General features: G+C 43.1%; 1 protein-coding gene across 1 annotated transcript in view; it reads right to left on the bottom strand.

Moving 5' to 3' along the window:
• The window catches only part of snapc3 (small nuclear RNA activating complex, polypeptide 3), a 36,091-nt gene extending 27,143 nt beyond the window's left edge, over window positions 1-8,948 (bottom strand). The window contains exons 1-2 of the mRNA XM_048594465.1: window positions 8,638-8,948; window positions 937-1,014 (exon numbers count right to left, since the gene is read on the bottom strand). Of these exons, the coding sequence (XP_048450422.1) occupies window positions 937-1,014; window positions 8,638-8,888 (329 nt within the window). The 5' untranslated portion in view covers window positions 8,889-8,948. The remainder of the gene's footprint in view (window positions 1-936; window positions 1,015-8,637) is intronic.
• Window positions 8,949-12,467: the final 3,519 nt, after the last annotated feature.

Raw genomic sequence — 12,467 nt, 5'->3', positions numbered from 1 at the left:
TGTAGAGCTCACTTCAGACATCTTCTATGAGCCTGCATGCAACTGTCAGCACTTTCTACAAATTATCACATGCAAGTTTCAATTAGATCAGAGAGAGAAACCCTGATAATCGAAGATTGAACAGGGAAAGCCTTCAAATCTGAGGCGTAGAGAGGTGCTGGAACAAAAACAGAAGTTGCCGGAAAAGCTCAGCAGGTCTGGCAGCATCTGTGAAGAAAAATTCAGGATTAACGTTTCAGGTCCAGTGACCCTTCCTCAGAACTTGAGTTCAGAGGTGCTGGATCTGACTACAGTAAAATCCACATGAATGTGACCTTCAAAGAGAAAAAGCTTACTTATGTTTTATTATAATAAATAATAGATACTAACCCCACAGTGAAGCAATAAACACTCAATATTGAATGACAGCTTTCAGTGCAGCAAGTACATTTGTAACTTAAACATCTAAATGTACAAGTAAATACCATCTGACAGTAGAATGAAAAATACTGCTTATCCTTAACAGCAATCTCTTAGCTCATCGTACACAGTTGTATAGCAAAAGATACCTTCTTTCTTTAAGACCAAATTCCAGAATGGCAAGATCTCAGGGCCAGAGTTTGTTAGATCAGTTGCTGGATAGCTCGCGTACAGCGCATGATGACAATAAAAATGGTGACCCATCTCCATGCCTTGCTCCCCAAACTATATAATTACTTGTCTCTAACTGAAATACTTGCCTATGGTCCCTTGTGAGCTATGATTAATTATCTATTGGAGGACTTTCCTTGTTATGAATTCGGGCAAAGATATCCCACTTGTACAAAAACTGGGATGTGTTAACTCGGGGCCATGAAATGCTGGCAGTGGAGTCAGAGTGGTGAAGGCCAGCTGGGCAATGACATAGCAATAGCAAACATGGATGAAGAGGTGAATAAATATAATAAAAATACATACTGTAATGTGACGAGGTCTGTATCTTCAGGGATGACATCTGTACTGGTGTCCTGTTCAGTGCATTTCAATGTATCAACACTACAAAACAAAGAAAAAGTTTTCAATAGTCATTAGGTGAAACGGTGATGTAGATATAGCTGCCTGTACTTCACAAATTGGAAAACAAAAGCATCAAAAGTTTATCTGGAATTATTAAGCCTGTCACGTAGAACACACCCTCTTTTAATCAGTTTGTATAAAGTGATTGGTTCAGCCTCAGACTGGGTTAATACCCTCAATTCTGACAGTTTAGGGGGCGTCAAGCCTTGAGGAGATTTACTAAAATAATACCAAGAATCAAGATCTTCATTTATGTTGTGAGACTTAAGGCATGAGAATTGTTCTCTTTGGAGCAGTGATCTAATTTGATTTAAAATTGAAAGGCTTCAATGGAATGAATAATGAGAAATGAGCCTCCTTTTGAGTTGTAAAATTATATATTTGCCAGTTAATATTCTTCAGTTAACGCAATGGAGGCAACATTGGATTACACTTGCATGAAGCCACCCTAAATAGAGTGATCCCTCTTCAAACCAGTTGAGTCTTACAACTCAGTCATACAGCACGGAACACATCATTCCATCCAATTCATCCGTGCCAACCAGACATCATAAATTAATCTAGTCCCATTTGCCAGTATTTGGCCCATATCCCTCTAAACCCTTCCTATTCATGTACCCATCCAGCTGCCTTTTAAATGTTGTAATTGTACCAACCTCCACCACTTCCTCTGATAGTTGATTCCATACATGCACAACCCCCTGCATGAAAAAGTTGCACCTTTGGTCCCTTTTAAATATTTCCCCTCTCATTCCTAAACCTATGCCCTCTGGTTTTGGACCACCCCCTATACTGGGGAAAAGACCTGACTATTCACCCTATGTATACCCCCCATGATTTTACAAACCTCTATAAAAGAACATAAGAGCTAGAGCAGGAGTAGGCCGTCTGGCCCTTCGAGCCTGCTCTGCCATTCAATAAGATCATGGCTGATCCTTTCGTGGACTCGGATCCACTTACCCGCGTTCTCACCGTATCCCTTAATTCCTTTATTGTTCAAAAAAGGAAAAACTACCTTTTTTTAGAAACATTTACTGAAGTAGCTTCAAATACTTCACTGGGCAAGGAATTCCATAGATTAACAACCCTCTGGGTGAAGAAATTCCTTCTCAGTTCAGTCCTAAATCTGCTCCCTCTAATCTTGAGGCTATGCCCTCTTGTCCTAGCTTCACCTGCCAGTGGAAACATCCTCTCTACTTCTATCTTATCTATTCCCTTCATAATTTTATATGTTTCTATAAGATCCCCCCTCAATCTTCTGAATTCTAATGAATATAATCCCAATCTACTCAGTCTCTCCTCATAAGCCAACCCCCTCAACTCCGGAATCAACCTAGTGAACCTCCTTTGCACCCCCTCCAGTGCCAATACATCCTTTCTCAAGTAAGGAGAGCAAAACTGCACACAGTACTCCAGGTGTGGCCTCACCAGCACCTTGTACAGCTGCAACATAACCTCTCTGCTTTTTATTTCAATCCCTTTAGCAATGAAGGACAAAATTCCATTTGCCTTCCTAATTACTTCTTGTACCTGCAGACCTACCTTCTGTGATTCATGCACAAGGACACCCAGGTCCCTCTGCATAGCAGCATGCTGCAACTTTTTACCATTCAAGTAATAATCCTTTTTACTATTACTCCTACCAAAATGTATGACTTCACATTTATTTACATTGTATTCCATCTGCCAGACCTTTGCCCACTCACTCAATGTATCTATGTTCCTCTGCAAAGTTTTACAGTCCTCCGCACACTTTGCTCTGCCACTCATCTTAGTGTCATCTGCAAACTTTGACACCCTACACGTGGTCCCCAACTCCAAATCATCTATATAAATTGTAAATAATTGCGGTCCCAACACCGATCCCTGAGGCACACAACTAGTCACTGACTGCCAGCTAGAATAGCACACATTTATCCCCACTCTTTGCTTCCTGTTAGTCAACCAATCCTCTATCCATGCTAATAATTTACCCTTAATGCCATCCTTATCTTATGCAGTAGCCTCTTGTGCGGCACCTTGTCAAAGGCCTTTTGGAAGTCTATGTACACCACATCCACTGGGTTCCCATTGTCCACCTCGCTCGTAATGTCTTCATAGAATTCCAAAAGATTTGTCAAGCATGACCTGCCCTTCATGAACGCATGCTGCATCTGCCCAACGGGACAATTTCTATCAAGACTCCTTGCTATTTCTTCCTTGATAATAGACTCAAGCATCTTCCCCACTACAGAGGTTAAGCTAACCGGTCTATAATTCCCCATCTTTTGTCTACTTCCCTTTTTAAATTGTGGCGTCACATTTGCTGTTTTCCAATCTGCTGGGACTGCCCCAGAGTCCAGCGAATTTTGGAAAATTACCACCAGAGCACCTGCTATTTCTCCCGCCATCTCTTTTAGTACCCTGGGATGCATTCCATCAGGGCCAGGAGACTTATCAATCCTTAGCTCCATTAGCTTGCCCAACACTGCGTCTTCCGTAATTATGATTGTTTCCAGGTCCTCACCTACCTTCGTCTCTTTGTCAATTACTGGCATGTTATTAGTGTCCTCCACTGTGAAGACCGATACAAAATACCTGTTCAACGCCTCGGCCATTTCATCATATCCCATAACTAAATTCCCCTTCTCATGCTCTAAAGGGCCAACGTTTACTTTAGCCACTCTTTTTCGTTTTATATATTTATAGAAACTTTTCCTATCTGTCTTTATATTCTGTGCTAGTTTTTTCTCATGTTCTGTCTTACTTTTCCTTATAGCTCTTTTTGTGGCTTTCTGTTGACCTTTAAAGTTTTCCCAATCTTCTAGTTTCATGCTGTTTTTGGCCACTTTGTACGCCTTCTCTTTCAATTTGATAGCCTCCCTTATTTCTTTAGACACCCATGGCAGATTACCCCTTTTCTTACAGTCCTTCCTTTTCATTGGAATATACTTTTGCTGAGCACTTTGAAAGATTGCTTTGAACCTCTCAATCTTTGATGCCCCAGGGAAAACATCGCCAGCCTTTTCAGCCTCACCATATAAGTCAAACCCTCCTACCCCAGCAACATCCTTGTAAATCTTTTCTTTACCCTTTCAAGTTTAACAACATTTTTACTATAGCAGGCAGACCAGAATTGTATGCAGTATTCTAGAAGTGGTCTCACCAAAGTCCTGCACAGCTGCAATATGACATCCCAACTCCTGAACTCAATACTCTGACCAATGAAAGCAAGCGTGCCAAACACCACCTTCACCACCTCTCAACCTGTGACTCCACCTTCAAGGAACCATGCACCTGCACTCATTGGTATTTGTTTGGCAACACTGCCCAGGGCCCTACCAGTAATAGTACAATTCCTGTCCTGGTTTACCTTACTAAAACGCAACATCTCACATTTATCTAAATTAAACTCCATGTGCTACTCCTCAGCCCACTGGCCCATTTGATCAAGGTTCTGTTGTATTCTGAGATAATCTTCTTCACTGTCCACTACAACACCAATTTTGGTGTCATTTGCAAACTCAACAAATTCCAAACTACATCTATGTTGAGGCAGTGACATGTTCTGTAAATGTTCAATGTAACTAACAATAAAAAGCAAAAAAAGGGCCAGACTTTAAGAAAAGCTGCAGACCCAACTTTGAAATGGAGCTAGGCTATTTGCTGCTAGTATTCATGAGACTAACAAGATACTGTTCCAGCTGTAGGAATTGGCAGTGATGTCTTGATCTACATAGTGTGTGGCAGATCCAGAAGCAACCATTTTAGAAGACTGAGCAGTTCTGAGGAAGGGTCACTCAACCCAAAATGTTACCTCTGATTTTTCTGCACAAATGCTGCCAGACCTGCTGAGCTTTTCCAACAATTTCTGTTTTTGTTACTGCTGGATAATCTTTAGTAGGCAAAGAATTACACTGAAAACTAATTTAAGATTGTCAGTCTGGTTTGCAGAGTGGCACATAGCTCGCATTAAAAGCTACATATATTAATACATGGGGGCTGTTCCGTGCATACAGAAAGGACCTGCAAGCATACTGCACTTGCTTCAACCCAAAAAATAACCGATAGCCATTCACTGGTTCATGTTTCATGGCAAAGCCCTGACCATTATCAACCTGCCTGGTTTAATGTTTAAACAAAGCTTGGCAGTTAACTGAATTATTATTAATTGGTAGATTCTCCATGATAAGGCCTCTACAATCAGCACACTCCTCCCATGCAGGATAAATGTTCATTCTCCCCTTGAATTGGTATGATTGCAAATTGTCCTGATGAACGCAAGATGATAAAAAGTTTCAACAAAGTACATCTCTTTTCAGCAGTGACAACTTAAGGTGGTTGGCTAAATAAGCAACAGCAAAGAGGAAATGCTTCTATTCAGCAAAGGATCGGAATTTCAATGTGTATGCCTCTTATGGGAGAATGGCGTTGGGAAACATAGCAGAGCAGATGCAATAGGCCAAACAGTCCAATTATGCTGCTTTAACCTACCATCTTTTAACTGAATAAAAATTGGATAATTCTCTTAAAGGTTTGTACAAGGGTAAAAATATGGTGGATTAAAATTAGGCAATTTGCTCTTGCAAGTAGACATGGCACAACTGACTAAAAGCTTCTGTGCTGTAACCATTCTAAGGTGCCAAGTTTAATACAAGTTCTAAACCCCATTTATCATGAAATTTCTTTTTTAACCCTACAGCATTTTCTAGCATTACTAAAATCCACATTCTGAGGACTGAACATGTAATTCCTTGCACTACAAGATCCTAAATGCAGCATTCGTGTGACCTGTCTGTAAATGGATGAGAAGGAGATAGCATACGCACCAAGCTTTCAGAAGGTCTCCAGCTTCACCTACCCCAGTCCCCTCCATATCCTTGAAAGGCATTATGTTAAAAAAAAAAGTTCTCCTCCAATTTGGGCTTGACTCTTTATAATGAAGTAGATTATACTTCACCACCAATCAGGCAGAGAAACAGCCCAGAAATGCAACTAAATGGCATACCTGGGGCTTCCAACAATAAAACAATCAATAACTGATGACACAGTGTAGAGCTGGAGGAGCACAGCAGGCCAGGCAGCATCAGAGGAGCAGGAAAGTTGACGGTTCAGGTCAGGACTCTTCTTCTGAATATTAAATCAAATTTCTGAAGAAGGTTCCTGACCCGAAACGTCAACTTTCCTGCTCCTCTGATGCTGCCTGGCCGGCTGTGCTCTTCCAGCTCCACACTGTTATCTCTGACTCCAGCATTGGCAGTTCTTACTATCTCTCAATAACGGGCAATCTCAATTTTGTTATAGCAATCTGTTGCATTCAGGTTTTCTTACATGTCAGAGTACCAATGTCATTGCAAAGTTGCAACCTCAACACATGCCACAAAATCTGAAATAAAAACACAGTCGTGAAGAAACTCAGGTCTAGTAGTATTAGTGGAATGAGAAACAGATTTAATGACTTAAAACCAAGAGGTGCGTCACAGTGCCACAGACCCGGGTTTGATTCCATCCTTGGGTGACTGTCTGTGTGGAGTTGGCACATTCTCCCTGTGTCTGCCTCTGAGTGATCCAGATTCCTCCCACAGTCTAAAGATGTGCAAGTTAGGTAGATTGACCATACTAAATAGCCCAAAGTGTCCAGGGATGTGCAGGCTAGGTGGATTAGCCATGGGAAATGCAAGGTTACAGAGATAGGGTTGGGACAGGTAAGTCTGGTGGGATGCTCTTCGGAGCATCAGTAAGCCTCAATGGGCTGAACGGCCTACTTCCACACTGCAGTGATTCTATTTTTGTTTCAGTCGTACTGGACTTAAATTGTTAATTCATTTCTCTTTCCACCGATGCTGCCAGACCTGCAAAGTTTCACTTTACTTTGACTTGACTTTAGTTTGAATTTAAGCCCTGGCCCAGCTTATGCCTGCTTAAAAAAAACTGACGGCAGACAATTTTCTGCATCATACAGGTTTAAGTCATCATTGTGACACTGGAGGCGACCCAGGATGCACATGTCGTCCAGGGAGTGGGAGTGGGAGGGGAAGTTGAAATGGTTCGCGACTGGTGTTGTCGCTTGTCGCGAACAGAGCACAGGTGCTCTACAAAGCGGTCTCCAAGCCTCCGCTTGGTCTCACCGATGTAGAGGAGGCCACATCGGGAGCAGTGAATGTGCAGGTGAACATCTGTCTGATGTGGAAGGTTTTTTTGGTTCCTTGGATGGAGGCGAGGGGGTAGGTGTAGGGGCAGGTGTAGCACTTCCTGCGGTTGCAGGGAAAGGTGCCGGGGGTGGTGGGGCTAGTGGGGACTATGGAGCAAATGAGGGAGTCGCGGAGAGAGCAGTCCCTGCAGATGCCAGACAGGGGTGGGGAGGGAAATATATCCTTGGTTGTGGGGTCGATTGCAGGCGGCGGAAGTGTCGGCGAATGATATGTTGAATATGGAGGTTAGTGGGGTGATACATGAGGACAAGGGGGATTCTGTCTTTGTTTTTGTTGCGGGGAGGGGATGTGAGGACAGAGGTGTGGGAAATGCAAGAGATGCGGTCGAGAGCATTTTTGACCACTGAGGCGGGGGGGGGGCGTGTTGCTGTCCTTGAAATAAGAGGATATCTAGAATGTTCAGGAATGGAACACCCCATCTTGGCAGCAGAGGTGGAGGAATTGGGGGTAGGGGATCGCATTCTTGCAGGAAGGTGGGTGAGAGGAGGTGTAGTCCAGGTTGCTGTGGGAGTTAGTGGGCTTCAAATAGATATCAGTTTCGAGGTGGTCACCAGAGATGGAGACAGATAGGTCCACGAAGGGGAGAGAGGTATCAGAGATGGTCCAGGTGAACTTGAGGTTAGGGTGAAAGGTGTTAGTGAAAGCTGGCGAACTGTTCAAGCTCCTCGTGGGAGCACGAGGCAGTGGCGATACAGTCATCGATGTAGCAGAGGAAAAGGTGGGAGAATAGTGTCAGTGTAGCTGCGGAAGAGTGACTGCTCACACTTGGACATCGAACAGTTTTTCTGCTGCCTCCGCGCCTAATTCTTTAACCGCAGTCTAACCCACCCTCTACAGACTCCCTCTCCGGCTTCCAACACACCCCATCCTCCTGGACACCACCCCAAGGCCTCCTACCCTCCCTCAACCTCTTCATTTCCAACTGCCGTTGCGACATTGATCGCCTCAACCTCTCCAGCCCTCTCTCTCACTCCAAACCTCTCCCCCACAGAACGTGCAGTCCTCTGCTCCAACCCTAACCTCACCATCAGAGCCGTGGACATGGGAGGCACAGTTGTGGTATGGCGCACTGACCGTCGGCAGTCATTAGACCATAAGAGCATCGGCAGTTCTTACTATCTCAGAAGTTTTAGGTTGTGGAGACAGAACGGACTGCAGATGTTGGAAGCTACAGTCAAAAAATATGGAGCTGGAAAAGCACAGCACGTCAGACAGCATCCGAGTAGCAGGGAAGTCAACGTTTTCGGGTCAGAATCCTTCTTTTAGGTTGTATTGTTTCAGACTCCAATCGTACATTCGCACATGTTAATGCCAGTCACTGAATGAGTGGAGAGAAACACAGTCACTTTCATTCCCCGTCCCCCGTCCCCCGTCCCCTGCTCCGTCAGCGAGCCGCACATAGCTCTCTCACCCGCACACCAGCTGCAGCTCCTCCACCATGTCCGAAGGGAGACCCAACTGCGTTACCAGTTGCTGCCCGACCACCGCCTCCTCGCTCTCCTCCTCCAACCCCTGGTACGCTTTATCCAGCTGCTTCCGCCACAGGCTGCCGAAAGAGCCGACGTGGAAAACCTTCGAGTTCACGCCAGCCAGTTCATACTCCGGAGCGCGGCAAAGGCTGGAAACGGCCAAAGCGCCTTCGCCACCGGCCGCCTCCGCCATCTTTGTTTCTTTTGGATCAACATCCGGTGGAACCGCGGGGCACTGTGGGAGCTGTAGTTCAGGGTGTCGGAAGTGACGTCTCTGAAGCGGCATGAACAACAAGACGGGTCTCTTGAACATCCCCATAAGGAGGCAGATGTTGGCTGGTAACAACTTCAGTGTACGGTCTGGTCTACTGGGCAGGTTGAAAAGAGGGCAGCTGATTCAACCCTCCTCATCTGGTTGCCTCACATAGGTGAGGAGAAAGTGCCTGCTTGTCTTTGACATCAAGAAGACATTTGGCCTACTTTGGCATCAAGTACCTCCAGTAATATTGAAAATGATAGGCATTTGTGGTTGGGAATCTCTCCAGTGGTTACAGTGCAAAAGGTTTTTTTTATTTATTCATTTATTCTTTCATGGTCTGTGAATATGGTTGACAAGGCAACCATTTGTGGCTCATCCCACATTGACCTTGAGAAGATAGCAGTGAGCTATCAGTGCAGTCAATCTGCTATACATCTCCAGTACTGTTTCACGTGTTCAACACAAGGGCTTTATTTAAGTGAAGTCAAGATGAGTGCCTCAAGGCAGAGATCACGTGAATACAGCAAACAAGGAACAACATTTGTACTTCTAAAAATCAGAATATCCTTTATTGATGCATTTCAATCCAAACATCCTATTTTTTTTTAAAAAAAAGGATTGTTTGCATTGTCATGGACATTTTGATTCACCCAAGTTATCAAATATGTACACGACTGTTCTCATGATTTAGTTCCAGCTCGTCCCACTTCTGTCCATTTATTTACACAAATGGCACAAGACAGAGGGAGCGCGGAGGAAATCCACCAGGATGTTACCGGGCTGCAGCATTTCAACTACGAAGGGAGATTAGATAGGCGACACCCACATCCCACAAATGAATAAATTTTAAAAATCTGGTTGTCAGTACTGCAGAAGGCTTGTATCACACTACAGGGTGACTTTAACTTTGTAGTAATAGTGTTGTTGTCACTGATTGTTTGTCTGCACCAGAAGCTGCTCCTTGTTCTGCACCTCATGCTCAGAATTCCCTCCAACAACATTATCAAAATGAAAAAGAACCTCGAAATCCATGGACACAGTACAGCAAATAAAGGTTTAATTCGGCCATGAAGTAAAAGACAGTGGTTCAGCATGAGGGGTTCAGCATGAGGGATTCAACATCATCTGACTGTTATTGACTATCACAAGACCATGGTATAGGGAAATCCCTGCTACTACCTGATGTAATCAAGAGATTGATCGCTTAATACAATAGTATTGGAACTTGGCCATTGTCACTATGATCAGTTCCCATTGAGAAGGGAAATAGTCCATTCAAATCTTTTCCATCTGGCATCAGGTGCTGTTGTTGTGTTATTTCTATACAGCAGGAGAAATGTTTAGAACAATTTTGAACTGATCATATTGTCCAGATTGTTTTTTTTTCATGGAAAAGGGCTGTATTGCTTCACTGATCATACTGAGTTGGACTGTGTGTAAAGTACATCAAGGAAGATTGGTTCTTAGGCATCCTGAATAATAGGTGGATGTGAGATGACTATAAAATGACTGTAAAAGGATGTGAGATTGAAGGAACTTGGCTGCAGTTGGAAGAAGAGTCAGGACTGGTCAGTTTGACTCAGGCCTACAATCAACTCTGGGTTTACCAGCCATGCTAGGGATTGTAAGTGTTCCAGCAAAATCACAGTGACTTTGTCTGGAGGGCTGTGTAGTCAGGAGGAGGATCATGTAAAGTCAATCTGGTTCATGGGGCTACAGTATTGGAGGGGTATTGAAGTTGAGAGGCTAAGATAATCTGAAGTTAACAATCAAATCCAGGGGCTTTGGGTCTCAATTAATAAGTTTGGTTAGAAACGAGGGGTTTTGCCTTTGGTTTTCAGTAAAGGCTATTTTTCTGAAAAGTCACGGTGACTTTATGTTGAATCGTGGAGGGATTTAAGCCTGGTGAACAAACTGAGGTGTTGTATCGATCAAACCAGTTTATAGTACTTTTTATATCAGGGTGTCAGGAGGTTTTTGTATAAATAAACCATAATTTGTGCTTGAACCAAAACCTGTGTCTGTATAGTTTTGTTTTCTGTAAAATTCTAAAGTCCTGGAACCATTGTAAATGGGGAACAGTAATGGAAACTGCTTACAATCCCTAACAGTGAGCTTACATAGAGGTTCAGACTCTGATAAAAAATTAGGCAAAAACTTTGCTAAATTCTTCACAAATTCAACAAACCATTGCACTGTTTTCACACTTGTTGGTTGCTCTATCACCTTGTCAAGTTTGGACGAAGTCCTTTCACAGTCAGTACAAGATCTGCATACTCAACTTCAGGCATCTTCAACTGCATCGTTTTCTTTTTCAGCTCCAAGTTCATTGGCTATCTCCCTCTAGAAGTCATAATAGATTCCGATTGTGATATGTAATGGCTTCTTTTGGTGTCTCCATATCTATAGATTAGCAATCCATCCACAATGGCTCCCACTCTAGAAAGTTCACTGATTATCTTGTGCCATCTGTGTTAACACTCATCCAGCATAGTGGAAGTACCAAAATGTATGCAAAAACATCTGTACCTCCTGAATGGTGCCTAAAATGCAGTTGGAAAACTGCTGCTTTCATCGCGCATCACTTGTCAGTAACTATTCTTTGTGTCAAGAACAGTAAAGACATTTGCCTTGGCAAATTAGATTTTTTCAAAGCAAAATTGAGGTCCACTGGATCAATGCATACTCTTCATTTTCCAGGCTCTTTTTTATTCTTATTATACTGTACTGCTAACAGAATGTGTAGAAATTGTCACTTTCTTTATTATTCCCTTCTGTTCCAGCTCTTCTGTCTTACATTTCAGAAAGGACTTGACAGCAATTGGAACTCTGCTCAGCAGAGGCTGCATTGGTCTCTCACACTAATCCACTTCAAGGTGATATTCATCTGGAAGACATCCAAGATCTGTAAAAACATTTTTGTAATCTTCTAGGATCTGATCACAGCCAGTGGTTTAGTGCACTGTGAAATGCTGCAAATTATTTCTGGAAGATTTACGATTACTCATCTGAGCTTTAGAATTGCTTCAGCTGATATGAGTGGATTTTGCTTCATGTCCACTATTGAAAGTTGAATTGTTAATTTTTCCCATTTCATTCAGTTTCTGTTGTCCTCTTGGCATGAGTGTTGTTCTAACATATAGCTTCAAACTTACATTTGAGGGCTTCCTTTTAGCATCATCATTTTGAGCTGTTTTGCACAGGTCTGTGAAACACATGATGTTGCATAAAGCACCAGTGGGTATCTGACACTTCACATTCACTTGATGTTCTCCTTCTGCAGTCAGCATTCTGATGGTTACAAACCATTTATCACCTTTAAACCTGACAGTGCCATACTAGTGAATAGTGTACAGAGGTTCATCAGAAACATTGGCTGACATCACTCTAACAGCCATCTCTGTAAGCTCGTTATGCTTCTTTCTAGCTAAACACTTAAGTGCAAATGTTTTGCTTATTCATTCAGAGGATGTGGGTATCACTGGCTGGTCCAGCATTTATTGCCCATCCCGA

The sequence above is a fragment of the Rhincodon typus genome, chromosome 3, assembly GCF_021869965.1.
Source record: "Rhincodon typus isolate 14 chromosome 3, sRhiTyp1.1, whole genome shotgun sequence".
In the NCBI taxonomy this organism is placed as follows: Eukaryota; Metazoa; Chordata; class Chondrichthyes; order Orectolobiformes; family Rhincodontidae; genus Rhincodon; species Rhincodon typus.
Note: the sequence above shows the minus strand (reverse complement) of the source record. Positions and strands in the feature narration are given on the sequence as shown.